The sequence below is a fragment of the Cololabis saira genome, chromosome 2 (assembly GCF_033807715.1).
Source record: "Cololabis saira isolate AMF1-May2022 chromosome 2, fColSai1.1, whole genome shotgun sequence".
Classification (NCBI taxonomy): domain Eukaryota; kingdom Metazoa; phylum Chordata; class Actinopteri; order Beloniformes; family Belonidae; genus Cololabis; species Cololabis saira.
The window spans coordinates 39,133,597-39,155,570 of NC_084588.1; the positions used below are offsets into that span (position 1 = coordinate 39,133,597).

Sequence of the window (21,974 nt, forward strand, 5' to 3'; positions counted from 1 at the left end):
TAAATCTTCATCACTGAGTGTGTCCGTATGTGTGTGTGCACGTTCACATCATATTTATCTAAGTACATAACGCTTTGTCTACTTTCTAAAAGCTGATCCCTACAATGATGTCATACTTAATAGATAGCAAAAAAAACAAAGCATCCCTTGTAACAATGCTCTGATGATTATATGTGTGGTCGTGTCCTTTTGATGGTGTTATGTGAGTCTGTTTTTATGACATATTTTAGCTTGTTTTCAGAGGATTAATCTCACAAAGTAAGGATACTTTGTGAGAAGTGACAAAGTAAGGATTTCTGATTGCACTGTAATTTGTGTGTTTGGAGCCAAAGGTTTTAATGCACTGATTACTTCAGAAAATATAGACCTTTCCTCAGAGATTGGATGTTTTTGCACCATTAATGCACTTGTGATTAAATATGTGCCTGTGATCTTTGTTTGTGTGTGCTTGTGTTCATGTGTTCAGGGCTCAGCGGTTGCTGTGAGCGTACAGGGTGATGGAGGGCGCCTCTACAATGATGGACAATGGCATAGCATCACAGCAATGAGGCGAGGGGCCGTGGGAACAATCGTTGTAAATGATCAATACAGTGGTAATGCTTCTCATATTCATACTGACCACTTTGTGTGTCTGCTCAGTGTGTGGGTGCTTGAGTGTCAAAGTGATTATAATATGCTCATATATAACATTTCTACATAGAAGAGGATAGTTTGAGAGAGAAAGGAATGTGTATGTTTGTTTTTTTTAAATTGCAGTATATAAATCCCTTGGTTTTACATAGATGTATGAATTAAGTTAATCTCAGCAGCTCTGTGTCCAATTTAGACATGAAGGAAGGCACTTAACATTAGTTCATAGGTACTTGGTCATTAATGCAATCTTATTTGTGTTTAGGTTACCACTGATTATTACTGATAAGTAAAAAAAAAAAAAACAACTAAGATGTGCTTCAAGTGCTTATGCTCTTTTTTCAGGAAGCATTTGTAAATATGATAAATATGAATTTGTTCTTAAATTGCTTGCCTGGGTAAATAATGGTTAAATAAAATAAAAAGTGCAGATTTTCTTCTGCTGAACTGATTAGGCCAAAATATGACAAATGACAAATTGTCTGTATTGTTATATTCATTGTTCTCACATTTCACATTCTCCCCTTCGGGCTGACCATTTATACTGATGAGAAGTTTAAAGACCAAGTAGCGCTTTTGTAAATGTTTACGGCACCACTTGAAGTTTGAATTCAGGATATTTTAAACTTTGATACAGGACAAAATAACTGGTTGTTCATCGTCAACAAGAAATGTGAAGCTACAGTATAGAGATGTACCGATGTTCTTATCAGACCCTACTTGTGCTCCCTGTTGTATTTTGAGTTATTTGTTCAAAAGCTCTTTGTTGTTATGGGTCCGGATTATCTCCTGCACCTGAACACATGATTGTGTCTGTTTTTGACCAAACAGTTCCAAAGTTCTGACTTTTCTTTTACTGAAAAGCGCACTTTTTTGGTTAAAATGACTCACAGGGATGCAGTCTACCTCCAATCTGGCCTTTTTTATTAGATGAAGTAAGATATGACCCTTTTAAAAAGCTCCTCTCTAGTCGTCACTCACTTTTGGCTGGGTTTATTTTAGTCTGAATTGGTGATTCTCACAGTTGTTTCCTAAGGTCGTTTATCACCCCTTTTAAAGACATAAATGTTCTGAAATTGATTCAAAATGTTGAATGGGCATTTTGTAGATGTTTTTGAATTATATGATACTGTCAATGAACCCTCCTTTATGAGCAAGAGCTTAATCCTTCTCTCCATTGCTGTCATTTTTTTTCTACTCATTTCTTTTTTACCCCCTCTCTCATATTTTCATTCAAATGTTCTATCAAGTTTTACTCCCTAAATTACCCTGTTTTTGTTTACATTTATTCTGATTCATTTTATTTGTCGGTTTACTACCATTTTCCTACCTTGACCCCACCAGGAAGTGCATCAGCTTCCAGTGGCAGCAGTATTATTGGTGAGAACATGGGAGTTTTCATCGGTGGTCTGCCTGAAGACTTTCCTCTTCGAAGAGAAGATTCAGGTAAGATTTTACCTTTTAGTTTGATTTGATATATCATAGTGATTTGACATTGAATTAGATTTTTGTCAGTTTCTTTTTAAGAACGTTGTTAATCTTTCCAAAATGAAGGATTTTCCAAATGCACAGTTAGCGCTACTGGGAATTTGCACTTTTTGGGAGTCATTAAATATAATCAAAGAGGGAATGTAAACTTTTTTCTGAGGTCCAGTCTCAATTTCAAGTTTATTTGAAATACATCATTGCATAACAATATGAATTAAAGCTGCAAGCAGCGATGAACGGGCCCTCGCACTCACCGCCACCGCCCCCCATAAGCATATCAGAAATGACACCACCCATGACTTCCTATATCAAACCATTCAAAAGTTATAGCAGAAAAAAGGGACAACCAATCAGAAGAAGGGGCGGGGCTAATTCAGGCCAATGAAGGTCAAGGACTCCATACAAAATCTGATGACACCACCCACGACTCTCTATGTCAAACCATTCAAAAGTTATAGCAGAAAATCGGGACAACCAATCAGAAGAAGGGGCGGGGCTAATTTTCACCAATTATGGTCAAGGACTCAATACCGAGTCCCATGACACCACCCACGACTCTTTATGTCAAACCATTCAAAAGTTATGGCACAGAAAAGTATTCTAGGGGGCGCTGTTGAGCCGTTAGGCCACGCCCATTAATGCAAACCATGAAATATCAAATGTATCGCCAGGCCTGGCTTGCATGCAAAATTTGGTGACTTTTGGAGAACTATCAAATATGGACCAATCAGATGAAGGGGGGGCGCTTTTTGGCGTCTAGCGTCGCCACGGTAACACTTTTGAAAGAGAAAAGTAATGCGCGTAGTTGCAAGATGAAGACGCACATTTTGATGTATAACACACCTGGGTGCACGTTACGGTTCGGGCCGTATTAATTGCCGAAGGAATGGCATAAATTGCGCCAAAATTACACAATTAATTCAAAATGGCCGACTTCCTGTTCGGTTTCGGCCATGACGCCAAGAGACTTTTCTTTAAGTTGCGACATGATACAGGTGTGTACCGATTTTCGTGCATGTACGTCAAACCGTATTGTGGGGCTTGAGGCACAAAGTTTTCCGGGGGGCGCTGTTGATCCATTTTGCCACGCCCATTAATACAAACCATGAAATATCAAATTTATCGCCAGGCCTGCCTTGCATGCAAAATATGGTGACTTTTAGGGAACTATCAAATATGGACAAATCAGATGAAGGGGGGCGCACTTTTTGGCGTCTAGCGTCGCCACGGTAACACTTTTGAAAGAGAAAAGTAATGCGCGTAGTCGCAGGATAGAGACGCACATTTTGATGTATAACAAACCTGGATGCACGTTATGGTTCGGGCCGTATTAATTCTTGAAGGAATGGCATATATTGCTCCAAAATTACGCGATTAATTCAGAATGTTCAAAATGGCCGACTTCCTGTTCGGTTTCGGCCATGGCGCCAAGAGACTTTTCTTTAAGTTGCGACATGATACAGGTGTGTACCGATTTTCGTTCATGTACGTCACACCGTATTATGGGGCTTGAGGCACAAAGTTTTTTCGGTCTGAACCAACCAGATGAAGGGTGGGCGCGCTTTTTGGCGTCTAGCGTCGCCACGGTAACGCTTTTGAAAGAGAAAAGTAATGTGTGTAGTCGCAGGATGGAGACGCACATTTTCATGTATAACACACTTGGGTGCACGTTACGGTTCGGGCCGTATTAACTGCCGAAGGAATGGCATAAATTGCGCCAAAGTGACACGATTAATTCAAAATGGCTGACTTCCTGTTCGGTTTCAGCCATGTCGCCAAGAGACTTTTCTTTAAGTTGTGTACTGATACAGGTGTGTAGCGATTTTCGTGCATGTACGTCAAACCGTATTGTGGGGCTTGAGTCACAAAGTTTTCCAGGGGGCGCTGTTGAGCCATTTTGCCACGCCCATTAATGTAAACCATTAAATATCAAATTTTTCGCCAGGCCTGACTTGCATGCAAAATTTGGTGACTTTTTGGGCACGTTTAGGGGGGCAAAAAGGCCCTCCTTTCGTCAGAAGAAAAAAGAAAAAAAATTCCTACAGATACAATAGGGCCTTCGCACTGAAGGTGCTCGGGCCCTAATTATGATGTTGAATATTGAAACTTTGATTTCCTTCTTAATCAAAATAATATATTCAATCATCCCAATTATGAGTCCATAATGGAAACTGACATGTGGAAGATTAATTGATTTGAGTTTACATTTGAGTTAAAATATTTAGGCTGACAATTACAGTTTTGTCATGTCTCTAAAGGCGATGCCCAGCTGGTGCGGCAGGGCTTTTCTGGCTGCCTCAGAGATGTGAGTGTAAAGATGACAGACAGCCCCTCAGAGAAATGGCAGTTTTTGGACTGGAGAAAAGGCACAAAGAAGGTGGAAGTGTATGAAAGCTGGGAGGGATGTCCTCCTGAGACTGTGGAAGGAGCCCATTTTCTCGGCCATGGTAGGATCATAGCAACTGTTCCTTAAATTATTGGCTTCTATGCAGATGACATACATTATTCTTACATTATGCAAAGTGAAATTATGCAAAATATTTATACAGTGATATAGAAACATCATAATATAATGTTTCTATATCATAGTGTATTAAAGTATCACATCATGATATAGAAATTATTTTCTATGATATAGAAAATAAGGACGAATAAAATAGCTTTTTAGAGTGTCAAGCTGTGTTTATGTGCAATTTGAAATCATCATTATTATGCTAAAATACTGGAAACACTGTTTATTTCAGTAAGATGCTTTCCGCTGATGTTACTGGTACTAAGATTGCTTTATACTGATGAATATAATCATGGGCAACTGGGCTCAGAGTTATTAGTTTATCCTTCCGCCATTACTTTTCCCTTTTCACCTTTTCACCGTCTTATACTTTTGAGAGTATGAAGGGAAATGTTAAACTTAAATATATAATGCCTTTCACATTTAACATGTACAATATGTTCTGCTTGTAAAAAATATGTGTTTTATAGTACTTGTTTCCCCCTTGTTGTAGGTTATTTGGAGTTGGACACAGGGGTTTTCAGTGGAGGACAGGACTTTGATATTTCTATGGATTTCAGAACGGACCAGCTCAATGCACTTTTGCTGTTTTCATACAACACACAAAGTCAAGACTACATGCTCGTACGATCTAACACATATTTCAAATGATTATTTAAACACAAAAAATACTTAAATTAAGAGGTAAATTATTTGTTTTGTGTGTGTTTTTAGGTGGAGCTGGAAGCTGGTCTTCTGTCTTTTATTCTCTCCTCTGATGGTCACGTGACTGAACTCAGCACGTGGGTGGGGCTTAGTTACTGCGATGGAGACTGGAAGAAGTTGTCACTGGCAAAACGCAGCTCAGTCATCTCTGCTGCAGTCAACGACTGGGCAGAGGAAACAAGAGGAGTGGGGGGGGCAGTGAGGTTGAGTGTTGATTCACCATTATACTTGGGAGGGGTTCCACTGGAACTTATACATCCTGCTCTGAATGCCCAAAGTCACAAGCACGGTGAGATATGCTGCATGTTTGCACAGAAGAATTGAACGTATGTGCTCAATAAAAAAAATCTCTTGGGTGTAAATAATTGGATATTCACATGCTGTAGAGCTTAATTTATGCTCACCAAAACCTTAAGTACGTTTTAATTTTTGCCACTCATCTCTGATGGTTTTTACTTGTAGGCTTCTTGGTTTGGTTTTCTTTATGTAGCATTGTGCAAGTAAGAGTGTAAATATTTAAAGTTCTGTGTGATCCACCTGTAATTTTGCCCTTTGCCCCACTTTGCAATTTTGTTTGTCAAGGAAGTTTACTGGGGTAATGCTGTACATTCAACTTAATTTTGAGTATGCAGTTGTGTAATTTCTTATGCTACATAGCTAATTTGAGCTTGGTATATGTTAAGGTGTGAATGTGATTGTAGAGGATATGACTGCTCAAGTCAGAGGCACAAAGGAGCTTTTGTCTGTTTTAGCACTTTTGGTCCCAATATACTGTACCCATGGAGGTAAAGTCATTTTTACAACACTGTCCAAGTCAGACTGTTTCGGGTCTATTGCTTGGTCAGCCTTTGATTTTCTCTTCTGTCATTACTCCTCCTCATTACTACCTCTGCCATGATGTCCACTGAACCTCTAAGTTCTAGTTTCATTGTTGTTGATATGTGACATAGTACCGTGAAGTGATGCTCAGTTATTGCAAGAAAAGACTGGGGGCATGGGAATACAATTACCATGGTTGGTTTTTGCATATACCGTAGTTGGTTTGGGAATCTGAGTGAACTTGACAATGCTTACTAAACGTTAGCAAGTTTTCATTCAAATTCAATTTAAAAAAAAACTTTTATTAATCCCTGAACATTTAAGTCTCTTTAAAAAGTCATTGTAGAGGGTTATTGCTGTTGGCAGGCAGGAAGGATCTGCTGTAGCGGTCTGTTATGCAGCCTCTTACTGAAGACGCTCGATCGCTGAATTACTGTTGTGAAGAGGAAATTTAATTAACACTGATATTTCAACTTGAAAAAAGTCCCATGTTGTGCCTTAAAAGAAATAACACATGTACTGTACCCTTTACTTAATAGTCCTCCTCTTTTTTCTTCTCATCAAAAGTTATTTTCCCTGTTTCTCTATTCTACTATCTGATGTTTCTTGTCCTCTTTTTCTCAGGCTTAGGCGGTTGCATACGGGGTCTTACCATTCGTAGTAATGAAAGAAACCCTCCTGCCAAGGAACGTGTTAATCTTGCCGTTGCCTCCCGCCGTTCTGTTCGAGTCTACTTGGATGGCTGTCCCACTAGTGAAAGCCGGTTCCACTGCAGAGGAAATGATACAGTGTTGGTGTACAGTGGGACAAAGACACAATCCACAGATTACAGTGTACAGCCTTTTACAGGTAACATTGCACAGCACACACATACAGTCATGTGATAGATAAACAGCACAGTCTCTTCCATTGTAACCTTTTATGTATCGGTTGATAATAAAAAGCCTTGCATGTCTTAAAATTAGGTACCACCAACCTCAGATGAATGCATTTTGTTTATTTTTTTTTGTTATTTTTTTCCCAGCTATACATAAAAACATTCAAATCAAGTAGAGTACATGGCTGAACATTAGACTGACACAGAAACAGCAGGGACCTGAAAAAATACGCTGTAAACTCTAATGGTGTAGTTTGTTAAAAGTAACGATGGATCTGATTCAAACAACAAAGGACACTACCAAGCAAACAGAAAAGCATCAATTTTATTATTATTGTTTATTATTAAATTAATTTAAACATTTACTGCATTATCTTTAGGGACATTTTTTAAAGAGCGGCTTCTTTTATACCATTGATGTTAACAAATGAAAAATCCATCAGTCTGTTATACTCATGGAGAAATATTGTTTCTTATTTGCTCATGTTGTAATGAAATTCAGCTTTGTATTGTTTCTTAGCTGACCAGGTGAGCGTCTGAATATATCCATTAAAAAAGAAGGGAGTTGATGTTTGAATACTTAAGTTCCACATATTAGCTCTGAGTACGTGTTACAATTTGTGCAAATTTTTTATACACAGTTTCTCTGATCTAATAAATCAATGTCTCCTATGCATCCATTGCCTTGTGTTTAAACGCATACATTTCTTTGAAGAGTACCTGTACCGGTTTGTGGCCTTAGCTGCTGGAGGCTGGGCATCAAGCCCTTGGCAGAGAGGACGCAGCCACGGCAAAGGTACGACACCTGTAGTCTCTCCAGCAGTAGTTGCTGTGGGCGTTTGTTATCAAATATGTCAATATAATCAAATATGTTGATGACACTAGTTGACACACTCTCGTGTACCATTTCTCCACAACCACAACTGTAACACAAAAGTTTTTTTTTTTTTATACATAGTGAATGTGTGTTATCTGTGTAGTAGGCTGTTCATATAATATTACTCTTTTCATTTTCTTTCTTTCTTCATTGTTCTGTCTCTGTTCTGAATCAAAAGTTTATCTTTGATCTTGCGATATTTTTGAAGTGAAGTCACTATTATCTTGTTCAGTTTGTGAAGACATATTCTAAGCCATTGATAATACTTGTGTGCGGCAGTATGAGAGATTGATAAGTCCTCCATAAAGGGCATCACAGTAAAAGGCTGTTAACCCAGAATGGCCTGAGTGTTCCCTTGTGTAATATAAAAATACTCGTTAGTAGTGAACAATACACTGGTAGGTCTCACTACACCTATGACCAGACACAGGAGAAATGGAGGAGAGGAAGGAAGTGCTAAAAATGAGGAACTACACGTAAGGGAGAGAGAAAAATGAGGTTAAAACTTAAAAGAAATGTAGCAAGGAGGACTTGCATGTATTCAAAAAAGAACCATAGGATGGACAGCAAAAAGAGAAGGATGCAAGAAGGAAAAAATACTTATGAAGGGTGAAGGGGTACTGAAAGGAGGAAGAAAAAGATGGATAAACACAAAAAAGTATGACAATGACTAAACTGGACAGCAAAGATGCGACAGTAGCATGTACAAAGGAAGTTACTGACCAGCTGAGGAAAAACTGAAGTTCACGGAGGCAGCTCCTCAGTAGTAGCTAGTTATGCTGTACATTAATGCAAATAAAACAGCCTTGAAAAAGTCATATTATATTACATATAAAAAAAAATATAGGTCTATTTTCTGTAGTACTATATTTTGGTGTTTTTGCTCTCATCAGATAGGATCAGTTGAGACAGAGAGGATGCGATAGGCTGAGAGAGCTGAGGCATGAAACACTGGAAAGGCAAGACCTTTCCTCAAACCATGGACTCATGGCTAACTGCATTTCCACCAGAATTAAAACTTTGGCGAGTTCATCAAGGAACATTGTTTTTTTGCTTTTCTGTTTTTATTTATTTGTTAAGAATTTGTTTTCATAATATGACAGTTTTTTTTAATTTGTTTTATTATTTTGCGATTATTTACAATGGATTTGAAATATTATGAAAATGTGATCAAAGAGTATACTTTCTTATTTGATTTAAAAGGTTTGTAAAAAATACTGGCCATGAACATCACCAAATTCTGACTGTGGAGATGTTTTGCCAGGCCTTCACCCTGTGAAGGCCTTCACCCCTGTACTCTTCACATGCTCTTGAGAATGTATCAGAAGTGGTGAGACACACGTTTGCAGTGTTTTGGTTAAAATGAAAATGGCAGTGTAACTTCTTTAGTGCCAAGTTCATCTTCAGAGCCAAGACAGCACATTTTAAACTCTTAAAGAAGGGAGAGATTTTAAAAATTGATCCTTTGTCGGACAAAACTGTCATCTCTCGCGTCCACTTCCATTGTAAAAACGGGGTTTTACATCACTTTATTTCCAATTATTGTACCAGAGAAAATCAACAGCAACTAGACATAAATGAAAAGGAACACTTCAGGTACCGTGTAGTGACTTAAAAAAAGTGATGTTTTGGCAAAAACAAGATCTTTGGTTAGTTTAGCTGATAGCATGGTGGAAAGGGTTGAACTGAGAGTCTGGCCGTCCACATAGCTTGATCCGAAGCAGACATTTTTCATAATTTACCGTTGGGTTTTGGATGAAATGTATTCCTCTGATTCTCTCTGGGTAGCGGGTGTCACTTTTACAAGTTCCCCCAGCAGACTGCTTAACCATTGTAAGATAAATAAATTAATGCTTTCACGGTTGTAGCTATGGGTTGTAGCCTGCTGCGAGCTGACTTTGTTTTGGAAGTACGGATCGGCTTCCTGCCAATTTGGGAATAAAAATACCTGCACCCTCACTACACTGTGTGCAGTGTGTTCCCAAGTGTTACTTTTTACTAATACAAAGTTTAAAAAAAAATAGTCCAGTGATTTTGATACAAGGCAAGTACAAATTATGCTTGTTCCATTGATGTGAACGAGAGAGACAGCTGTTTTGTACAACTGGATATTCTGACCCCGATGTAGCAACGGAGAATCATTTTTCTGATTGGTCAGTCAGGGACCAATTAGAAGGCTGACAAAGGGTCAGTCTGGTTCATTTTGTTTGGAATTTATGCTGGTGAAAAATATATATAAGTACACATTGTACCTCCGTGTTGTATATGTCCATGCTATCACTGGTCTACAACTCTCCTTATTCATGAAGGTTTCTCTTGATAGTAGATTTTATCACTGATATGCCTACCTCATCTGTATTCTTGACTTTTTTCTATGTCTGTTTTTGTAAAGTTTAATAATTAAAAAAAAATAGCCTAATGATGGCATCTTTCACTAGCTTTGTGACCTCCTTGGACTTCATGTTGGTAGATTCAGTCAAATAGCTGCGAAATGCCAATTCAATACCTTTACTTGTGTTTAAGTAAGAAAGAAATGGACCAAACCTGTCCAACTTGTTGACAATCAGTTGTCAAAATAGTTAAAACCCCTTAAAAATGGAGCTACTTTACTTAAAATCCTCAATTCCTTAAAGTTCAGTGAAATATTTTGTGAAGCTGAAAGTCTGCACTTTGCTTACATTAACTGCTTTCTTTCAAAACCATTGTGATGTATCACTGCAAAATCTCAAAAACACTTTGGTGGTCCAAATACATCCAGACTTAACTTTAAGAAATGGGAAGAATGACAGGAGATAGAAAATTAAAGTGGTGGTGAGGTAAAATGGGATGTAGGGGGGCTCAGCTGTGTGGCACATTAAAAAGGACAAAATTAAGATTACTGAGTAGTGTGCAGTTGCTATGTACTTGTAGTTACAGGCTTTGTCCCCTGCCAAAGCCAGCTGCTGATACAGCCAATGAAAAGCCAGCACTGGTGACTGAGTGGCCAGCAATCGCAAATGAGATTGACCATCTTGAGCGGCTGATGGTGTCAAAGCGAGAAATGAGGGGAATGCAACAGAGAAGGAGGGAGGCTGATTGCTATGAAATATAGCCGAGAATGAATGGCTGTCTGTATTAAATCAGTGCTGAAAAAGTTACTGCTCTCATAAATACTATTTATGCTAATGTTGAGGTATGATTTACTGGGCCTATTAAAACGCAAAGAGACGGCAACTGCTTTAAAGAAAATCTCATGTACTCCCGATCTCTTGTTTAGCTTTTTACATTCAAATTTTCCTGTTGAGCTTTTATTTAAAATCTTTCTGAGTGCTTGTTCACCCTGATTTAAATTGATTGTTTAACTTTGATATTTTTGTTCTTTGTTGATTGTCTTACAAAATGTATTTTCTTTTGTCTAGTTAAATTGTATATAGTGGTTTTAGTTATCCTGCTGTATGTATTCTCATATATATTCGTTTTTTCTTAGTTTGCCTCTTTTAATTTCTTTCTGTGATTTTCCTTAGTACCCACATCAGTCCCACCTCCAACTACAGTTAAGAGTATCAGTGGTTTCAGTGCCAAAGTGAGTTGGGAGCCCCCCATTGGTGACACCATGGTGCTGATTGACAGATATGTGCTAAAGGCTTACAATAAGGACCATCCAGAAGAACCACCTATCAAAACCACATACCTGGCTAATGGAAATTTCACAGGTAAAGCAGACTCTAAACAACATATTACACATATATTAATCAAACTCTTAGACATAATCACATATTCAAAAGAATGGCTAAACCTCAATCTTTTTTTTTTTTTTTTTTTTTTAGCAAATTCATGCCCCAAACAATAGTTATTTATGCATGTTAATGTTAAGATTATACTTTTATTTGTAATTTATTTCTCTACATTACAATGTGTTTATTACTTACAATTTCATACTTGATAAAAATTGCTACTTTTACATGTGGAAATGCAATTAAGATGAAACATATTTAATTTTAGAAAAAGAATAGTTAAAGTTTTCTTTAAAATGAAAGGATAAACAAAGTGAACACAACAGGGAGTAACATACTGTATATACATGTTATTTCTTTCGATCTTTGGTGGTGTTTTAACATTGATAGGGATTAGGGTTGGTGGGGGGTGGATGGGTGGGATTGATTTTGTTTTTATTGTTTTATTGTTAAGCACTTTGTGCTGCATTTTATTGTACGAAAAGTGATATAGGAATTAAGTTTGATTTGATTTTACACATGGATGGTATATAAAAAAATTTATTTTGTATTCTGCCCTTTTCGTGATGTGTACCCATGAAAACAGTTCTGTCTGTACTGAGAATACATCCATATTGCCTTTTTCACTCACTTTCTTCACATCTTTTATGGTATAAACACGTACACAAACAGTGTCTCAGGCAACAATTTTTTATAACTCCATGGCACATCTCCAACTTAAGGAGACCATCTCCATTTGGAGGAAGACATCCAGGACTACCCCAATGATGTCATACCCTGGCATTGTTCCTTTTTTCCCCCACTCTCTTGCTGTTGTCCACTTTTCGATCTTTCCTCACTTCATCTTTTATGATGAGGATGATGTCTGCGTCCGCTGCTGCTATTCGTCCCCCCGCTCATCCACTCTACCAAGTCTCTAGGCAAATATGAAGATGAGCTTGCTGGCTTTCTCAGTGCCTCCTTCACTGCTCCTCATCCCCTCCCCCTTTCTTTGCCAGACATTAAATCCTCCGTGATAAGGCTTCTTCTTAATTTATGATGGCCTCGACACCTGACTGCAGAATTACACCAATGGCGAAAAAACACAGAAAGCAAATGAGGGTGTAATAGCAGCGGAGTGGGGCCCTGGCCCCTAATTGAATTAAAAGACATAGGTAACGGTGAGAGAGTGAGAAAGAGAGACACGTACAGGATGATTGGACACAGAAGGTAGGAGGAGGGAGGTTGGAGGGGGTTGAAGAGAAGAAGGGATGTAAGAGTGACTTTGGAAATAGAGAAAGGAGTGGAGGAGGCCAAGACAACTAGGACAAAAAACATCAGAGGGAGACGAATGATGCTTTACAATTAGAATAGACTGCCTCTGTTTGCCAAATGCAGTAAGTTTGCTTAGCAACAGTGGCACATCCAACCGAGTAAAGCATTTAAATTGCTCTAATGAGTCATGCTGATATAGCTTCAGTAACACACTAAGCACCTACTTATTTGAGACACTTTAGATATGGAATTAAACAATCAAGGTGTGATTGAAGTATATACTTTCAGCTTAAATTTAAGTGATTTATTAAAATACATTCCATTATGTCTGCAGGAATTACAGCATGCTGCAGTCTCCCCACTTTTATGGAGTCAAAGTATTTAGAGAAACTAGCACAATTATATATGCAAGGATTACTGATGACTGCCAATGACTGGCTTACATTTGGAACTCTTGGACATCACCAGATGCTGAGTGTCCTTGCTTGAGACCTTCGCTGCAGCCATCTTTAATTGATGCATTCTTTTCAACCTTCAATTTTGTCTTTAGTGAGCGAAAAACACTGCTGTGATTAGGTCTGGTAACTCTTGTGATTAACTCAACTTCATTTGTAGAGCCATTTAACACAACAACAGCTGAAACAAAGTGCTGGGAAAAAAACAGAACATTTTAAAAACAGCATGCTAAAACACAAAATACAATAAAGAGTACAGAACAAGAAACAAAACCAGTAAGGAGGAAAATAAGAGCAGAAAAATCAGGAGTCTCATTTTGGGTCAAAGAGAGAAGACTAACTATCTTGGCTAACTCCAAGATAATGTGAGTTACAGTAATCCAGCTAGGAGGTAATGAAGGCATGGATTACTGTCTCAAAATGTGTAGTTTAAAATTGCTGTCCAATTTAAAACACATGTTAGAAACTGTTGGTTTTAAAAAGCTAGTCAAAAGACCCTAATTGACTGGGGTGGGGCCACTAGGGCCACACTATAACCTCTGTTTTCTTTTTGTTAAAATTTGAGTAGCTTAGAGCCAACCAATCCTTAATTTCATGGAGACATGAGATGAGTGGTTTAATTGAGAAAGCATCATTCTTTTTAAGCGGCAGATACATCTGAGTGTCATCAGCATATAGATGAAAGGATACGCCATGCTTCTTCAAAATGGACCCTAAAGGAAGCGTGTAGAAAGAAAACAAGAGTTGCCCTAAAATTAGCCCTGTGGAACCCCAAAAGACAACTGAGCCATGATAGATTCAAAGCTAGCTATGCTAGCACACATGGTTCTTCCTGCCAAGTATGACCTAAACCAGTCTAATTCAAAAGGGTGGAGGGGAAAATCTTGTGAGCTTCATTGACCACGAGCTGTAATCTGCAGAAATTATTTTAGGTAAATATGCTGCATTTGGGCACAAAGTGACATTAGTGCTGCCTATGATGCAAACTGAGCATATGATGGATGAACTGATAGTGTATGAAAATAACTGAACCTCTTAGCAGAGGGCAGAGTGAGAAGTAGAGCTGTTTTGTATGAAAGAAATGTCATATCCACCGACTCAAGTGGCTTAAATGGAGAGCATCAGGAAGCATCCAGCACTAAAACCAGGTCCCAAGAGGAGACGCTGTATAATCACAGGTCTCAATCTTGTGGACAGCTTTTAAAAATCTAACAACAAAAGGGTAAGGGCCTGGTGCCACCCCATCAAAACCAACACGAAGGGCAGATATTGCAGCTATGTAGACTTCAGTTGTGGAAGAGGAAAGATCCTTATCCAACAACTCGTGAGGAAATATCAAAACATCTACACCAGAACACTGAAATTTAACAACACTTATAGCCATACAGACCCCTGAAGCGAACAATGACAGTGCTTTGTGTACAGCATCAGATGCAGGGCAGCCATGTCTTGCTGCTGCTAGAGCCCCTCTTCGCTCAGTCCAACAGCTATGTGGATTGAGCTTTCTTCATCCTTGGCACAGGGTCTTGGCAGAGGCCAAGAGGTGGGCCTTTGTTCCAGGCCAACTGGCAAGGAGCCTGGGAAGAGTTTGAGGCTTCATCGGCTGGGAAACCAAACTTGCAGCCGCCGCTCCTCCAGGTTTACGACCAATCACAGATTGGTCAGACGATCTGCTGCAGTTCAAACTGAACATCAGAATGGGGAAGAAAGGTGATTTAAGTGACTTTGTACGTGGCCTGGTTGTTGGTGCCAGACGGGCTGGTCTTTTTCAGAAACTGCTGATCTACTGGGATTTTCACGCACAACCATCTTTAAAGTTTACACAGAATGGTCCAAAAAAGACAAAAATATCCAGTGAGAGGCAGTTCTGTGGGTGAAAATGCCTTTTTGATGCCAGAGGTCAGAGGAGAATGGCCAGATTGGTTCAAGCTGATAGAAAGGCAACAGTAACTCAAATAATCACTTGTTACAACCGAGGTATGCAGAACAGCATCTCTGAAACCCTTGAACCTTGAAGCGGATGGGCTACAGCAGTAGAAGACCACAGCGGGTGCCATTCCTGTCAGCTAAGAACAGGAGACTGAGGCTACAATTCGCACAAGGTCACCAAAATTAGACAACAGAAGATTGGAAAAACGTTGCCTGGTTAGATTCAGTCTCGATTTCTTTTCTTTTTTTAAGATTTTTCTTTTGGTTCTAGTGGCCTTTATTCAAAGTTTAGACAGGAAAGGGGTAGAGAGAAAGAATGGGGACGACAAGCTGCAAAGGGCTGCAGGCCGGGACTCAAACCTGCGACCGCTGCAGGAAGACCGTAGCCTCACTGTACATGGGCCGCTTGCTTTAACCACTGTGCCCCCCAGCAGCCCCCGTCTCCATTTCTGCTGTGACATTCAGATGGTAGGGTCAGAATTTGGCGTCAACAACATGAAAGCATGGATCCATCCTGCCTTGTATCAACAGTTCAGGCTGGTGGCGGTGGTGTAATGGTGTGGGGGATATTTTCCTGGCACACTTTGGGCCCATTAGTACCAACTGAGCATCGTGTCAATGCCACAGCCTGAGTATTGTTGCTGACAGTGTCCCTCCCTTTATGACCACAGTATCCCCATCTTCTAATGGCTACTTCCAGCAGGAAAACGTGCCATGTTATAAAGTGCAAATTCTCTCAGACTGGTTTCTTGAATATGACAATGAGTTCACTACTCAAATGGCCTCCAAAGTCACCAGATCTCAGTCCAGTAGAGCACATTTGAGATGTGGTGGAACGGGAGATTTGCATCATGGATGTGCAGCCGACAAATCTGCAGCAACCGTGTGATGCCGTCATGTCAATATGGACCAACCTCTTGAAGGAATGTTTCCAGTACCTTGTTGAATCTATGCCACAAAGGATTAAGGCAATTCTGAAGGCAAAAGGGAGTCCAACCGGGTACTAGCAATGTGTAATGCCTTGTTTACACACAATGTTCAGCTGTGACTATATGTCTTGGACACTCAGTAAGAAAAGGAATTGATCAATCAGATCAATCACCATCTGGTTAGTTGAATCAAGTAGTGTATAACATCATACTAGCTTGGTGCACCCAAATGTTTAGTGGGGTTGTGCTAGGAAAATTTAACAGGGGCCCCTTGTCCAAGAATTGTTCAGATCCCATTTTTTGACATTCCAAAGAAGACTGGGGATATTGAGTTTGAACATACCATGTTATATTGCACTTGTATGGAGCTGGGGTTGCAAAGTGAGTGGTGCTTTTGGTGGCAATGCACAAACATGATTGTTGAGAGCCAAGAAGTGAGCCGTCAGGCTGCAAAAGGGGTTTGTCTGAGGTCTATTTGCTTGTAAAACGCTTTAGGGTCCAGGCAGATCAAAAGCAAGGGCCTTGCCCAACACTTGGGTCAAGGTTGCTGAGGAAGTTCAAGAAAAACCCCAGATTAAATAGGCAGCAAGGTTTGGATGAGATCCTTAAGACTGGATATTGTTGAGCAGTCTTAGTTTACAATTCTGTTTAACATCCTGTGGATGTAAGGGACAATGCATCTGGACTGGCAGACTGGCTGGTGATCCTTCCAAAGAGTGGGGTTTCATCTACAGAGCTCACACTTCTCTCAGCCTCTCTTGGAAGGTTTGCAGGGTGGTCGAGAGAAGTTTGGAAAATAGTTGAATTCAGATTCAAGAGGAACAGTACAGTTTTCGTCCTTGTCCTGGCCATCTGTTTACCCTTGGTGTGATACTGGATATGTCTTAAGATTTGTTACATATATTTTGTAGACTTGTAAAAGCCTTACCACTGTGTCCCCTGTGGCGTCTTGGGAAACATTTGTTTTGAGCCATTCAGCCCAAGAGGTCATATCCAGTATTCAAAACTGGCATCAGTGTGGAGGTGTGAAAAATGTGCAGTTCTCAAACTTACACACATCCAACACCTAACTTGGTTAAAGCCTTGTGTGGCAGGGTGGAGGAGCTGCAGCCACTCAGGCTGATTAGGGCACAGGTGGGCCCAATCAGCCTCTCCACCCTGGCAGCCTTCATAAGGCAGAGCTGGACAGCAGCAAAGGGGCCGATGGAGCTGCTGCCTGAGAAGCTGCTCATGTGCTTCTGCACGTGTGTGTGTTGGTGAAACTGGTGAAATAAAGGGTCTGCACGAAACTCCGTGTCTCTCCATCCTTCGGGCGGGCCCCCGTAGCATCCACCCTGCTACACCTTGCTAAAATAAAGGTTCTAAGAATTTTGCTTAACTTTGTCACAAATAGTCCCCAGTGCCCTCCTTTGCCTTTTCCAATTTTGTATTTATTTGTATTTTTTTTTTAATATATTTTTACACTGTTTGCACTGCTATTGGAGTTGGCTTTTTAATCTCAATGACTGCGTTTACATGCAGTCAATAACCCTTTTAAAACCCGAATATTAGCAATAACCCGGTTTTGCATGGCCATGTAAACACCAATATTTATTTATATATATTCAAAAAAAATTTGAATAACCCGAATTTGCTCAGATTTTAAAAACCCGAATATGACGCCTGGGTTACTCCTTTTAAAACCCGAATATTCGGTCATGTAAACGCCAAACGGGATATCCCCATCAAACGGAACAGGAATTTGTTTTCTGCGCATGCTCTTTTTGCAAGGAATCTTGGTCTTTTGAGTCCAGGATGTACTTCTAAACATGGAGAAACGCAAAACCATGCCACACTTTTGGAGTGAGGAGGAGACTAATCATTTTATAAATGTAATGAAGGATATGAACATTTTGGCATTTGTAGACGGTAGAAAGTACCGGGATAGCGAGATTTACAAGAAGGTGAGCGAAAAGTTGCGCGAAGCAGCATTCGTTTTGAATTTGGATACAGGAAGAAGAAGCGGAAATGATGGGAATTGCGTCATGACGTTCTCCGCGCGTCGCTGGTTTGATCGAGATATCACGAATGATTAATTACCATGTAAACGGAATATTCAGAATGTTTCAGTAACCGGAATATTAGCAATAACCCGAATTTTGACTGCATGTAAACGTAGTCAATGTGTTTATAGTGACAATAAAGGCATTCTATTCTATTCTATTCTATTCTATTCTATTCTATCAGTGGTGAGCATTTTGACATAAACCACTGTGTTTGTATTTGCATCTTCTAAATTTATAAGGAAATAAAGAAACTGGCCACATTGATTATTTTTTTTTTCTTATTACATTTTAAAGAGTTATTGCAATGTTCTGGCTAAATTGTAGCAGACAGGCCACACTATATAGCCTGTCTGTTACAATACAAAGGAATAATCTTTTTGTATAACTTTGTATAACTAGACTTGTCCAAGTCCTTCCTGGTAAAGTGCTTAAAATTGGGGTGTTGGGCTTCAGTCCTCGATGGTCACAGTCCTGCTATCTTAGACGATTCCCTGCTTCAATATGGCCTGATACAAATGACTGTCATTAACAGACCTTGATGACAAGCTGATGATGATCCATTCATTTAAATCAAGTGTGTTGATGAAGGATACATCTAAAACATGCAGAACAGTGGCCCTGGAGGACTGGAGTTCAACATCTGTGGCTTAAAACAATGCAATGAACTCAATTAATATACAACTCAGGTACTCCTGGGTTACACCAGGAGTGGAAGTGCTGTGGTCCAGCTGTGCTGCGGTTAAACTCTGGTCTCAGCATGACTTCTTGTGATAAGTTTCTTTTGGAAGCAGAGTGCATGACAATCTAACTGTTGGGTTAGGTCATTGAGATTAAGAGTTAACATGTACATTTTGAGACTGCATGAGAATCACAAGCTCACCCAAAAATGTAAAAAGTTGGAGTCTGCTTGTAATGCTTTTTTTTTTTTTTTTTTTTTGTTCTTGTATTGACCACATTCCCTTAACCATTTTTGGGTCTGATTTCCTGCCAGCTTGATCTGCTATGCATAAATTGACACTACTTAGCCACGGCTGAGTGCCAGAATAGACTTGGCATGTATCTTTTACAGAGCAGAGTGAAGGGTCGCTTCTGGGACGTTTCTAAACCACACCGTGGTCCTTCTGGTGGGACTGTTTTCATTGACTAGAGTGGCCACGATTCACAACAGCTGGCACAGAACTGCCAGATCGTGGCACTTCAATGCCCGGTGGGAGCCAGGGGTCCCTTTGATGTCTTCTAGAATTATAATTTTGAAAACTTAAATTCATTATCTTTGCTCTGTCTTGTCTTACCTTTTTTTCCTGTTATGTTCATGCTCTTCCTTAGGTGTCATGACAGGTCTTACTCCATCCACTCGATACGTTATCACTATCAGTGCCTGTACTCCAGGTGGCTGCACTGAGAGTCTTATAAATGAGAGCAATGATGATAATGGTTCAATCCTCACAACTCCAGAGGAAGGTAACAAACACACACTTATACCAACACATCTTGAATCCTCGAACAGAACGTTTTTCTCTCTCAACTCGTAACTCTAGAGTAGGACTGTGTTTGCTTTTTGATATGCAGACAAATTTGTAATCACATTTAGGTACACTCATTTAGTTTCTTAAATAAGATTTTCTGCTCTTGTGAAGAGAAAAGGAATGGCTTAAAACACACGGTGAAAGAATGAAGCACATTAAGACCGCACGACATAATGGTAGCACAGAGAAGCATATTTCTTTCGAGTGAAGCCATGAAGGGAAGAATATAAGGAAAGATGAACTTAAAGAGAAAAGGGATTTTTCTTCATGTTTTGCTTGCTACATTAATCTGTGTTGGACTAACCAGCCTTGTTGGGAAGATAATGTGACAGCAGGGGTCAGTACAGAGATGGCAAAAATCAATCTGAAGTAAAAAGGAAAAAACAGATTACTGTATTGATTCTCACTGAGCGCAGTGTTAAGACACTGAAACATGTCAGGGAGACTCCAGGAAGAACTTATTCAAAACTGAACAATTTCTTCACAGGACCAAGAAGCATGAGCGCTTATAAGTTTTCCAGATTGCAGTTCTTGAAAAGTAATCTGAAGCCCATTTCGGTGTCTAAAAGCCGATGGGATTTAATCAGATATTGATATGATACATTTGATGCTTTAGAGTAAGGTTTATGAAATTAAGACTGAGCTCATTTTGATCATTGATAAATTTAAGGTATATTTTTTGAAATTGGGGTATATTGATGTTCATAAAATGTGTAGCATTTATTATTGCAAGGTCACATTACTTTTCCTTTTATTAAATATATGTAGTGTGCTGCATTATGATAAAAAGATTTTTTAAAAGGGATTTTATCACACTCTTGAGTGGACATGATGTCAGATCATCACAAATTTTCCAATGTCATTACCCGTGGTAGGGATAGCATGCTGTTTGAAGTTAATTTACAGGCTTTATAAGAAAAATAATTGCAATGAACATTTATTTGTACAATTTTGGTTTAAAAACTGATCCAGGTAATAAGTTTAACATTTACCAGGCAGAGACTTTGAGGCTGCATACAGAGACAATATGCTATGCTGTAATTCCAATCAGGATTTAATGAACTTAAATCAGTATAGAATGATAATAATATATATTGGCTGGCACTCTCCTGTGCCAGCTCGACATCACTGACAGACATATTTACATTTTCATTTTTTCCCACAATTTCAGCTCCAACTGGTGTCACTCTTCCACCTGTAGTCTCATCCCCTTCATCTCTCTTTGTTACCTGGACACCACCAGCAAGGTAGGACAGTGTTCGCTCTCCTATCAATACTTTCTGGTCACAATCACAGGTTTATGTTAGTTGTTGATGATGTTGTTTATATATATAACTGGTAAAAACAAACAGGTCTCCCATTATCATCACTAATGTAGATTGTGTTATATTATCTTTTCTGAACTGTTTTTTCTTTGGAATTGGATCCAACACAAATGCAATTTTGTATAATATCAAAAATGTCTAGTTCTGTTTCACAGACCTTTATTTTTACCTTCAATGAGCATGCATTGAGTAAAACTCACGTTGTTCAGTTTCAAAACAGTGTCTGTTACTTAAAACATCATAATAAAATCCTCATTTCAGTTCTTATTTTGTTGTATTGATAGGCCCAATGGAGTCATTACAGAGTACCTCCTTTATCACAACCACCAAATGGTCTACAGAGGGAAAAACAGACAACATAACATCACTGGTAAAGAGCGTTTTGTGTGCTTGTGTGTGCGTGTTGCCGCATAGCTGTGGCTATGAAGAGATGGGGCCTTGGTGTAAAGAGAGAGGGAAAAGTATAGAAAAGCAAAATGAAGTGGAGGATTAGCATTTGAAAGAGGAAAGAGTGTCTCAGTCCTTACCAGGGGAATAGCACTTTGAAAAAGAGGGCTAAACACACACACATTAAAAGTGAAGCGGGGAGAAACAAAGAAAACTAAACAGTAGCGCACATGCACACAGTTTGCTTTGAAAGCTCTCACTGAAGAGACCTAAAGAAGGTATGAAACACATGTCACACCCTTGAGACTAGATTGCTGCAAAAGGATACAAATAGATACTCGTGGACATGAACACGTACACAGGCGCATACAGTACGAGACACACTCAAGGAATACACATAGATGCATAATCTGCAGCAATGTACACAAATTCATGTGCAAGCACTTTTACCGGAAAGCCAAATGATACACCATTTTACAGGATTGAATCCCTCCTTTTTTATA

At 39.3% G+C, this 21,974-nt stretch overlaps 1 protein-coding gene across 1 annotated transcript in view; it reads left to right on the plus strand.

Annotated features, from left to right (window-relative positions):
• Positions 1 to 21,974, plus strand: part of ush2a (Usher syndrome 2A (autosomal recessive, mild)) — a 275,510-nt gene that overhangs the window by 109,777 nt on the left and 143,759 nt on the right. The window contains exons 31-41 of the mRNA XM_061745247.1: positions 467 to 593; positions 1,975 to 2,076; positions 4,377 to 4,565; positions 5,124 to 5,254; positions 5,345 to 5,624; positions 6,779 to 7,003; positions 7,747 to 7,827; positions 11,412 to 11,600; positions 19,560 to 19,694; positions 20,931 to 21,006; positions 21,369 to 21,454. Of these exons, the coding sequence (XP_061601231.1) occupies positions 467 to 593; positions 1,975 to 2,076; positions 4,377 to 4,565; positions 5,124 to 5,254; positions 5,345 to 5,624; positions 6,779 to 7,003; positions 7,747 to 7,827; positions 11,412 to 11,600; positions 19,560 to 19,694; positions 20,931 to 21,006; positions 21,369 to 21,454 (1,621 nt within the window). The remainder of the gene's footprint in view (positions 1 to 466; positions 594 to 1,974; positions 2,077 to 4,376; positions 4,566 to 5,123; positions 5,255 to 5,344; positions 5,625 to 6,778; positions 7,004 to 7,746; positions 7,828 to 11,411; positions 11,601 to 19,559; positions 19,695 to 20,930; positions 21,007 to 21,368; positions 21,455 to 21,974) is intronic.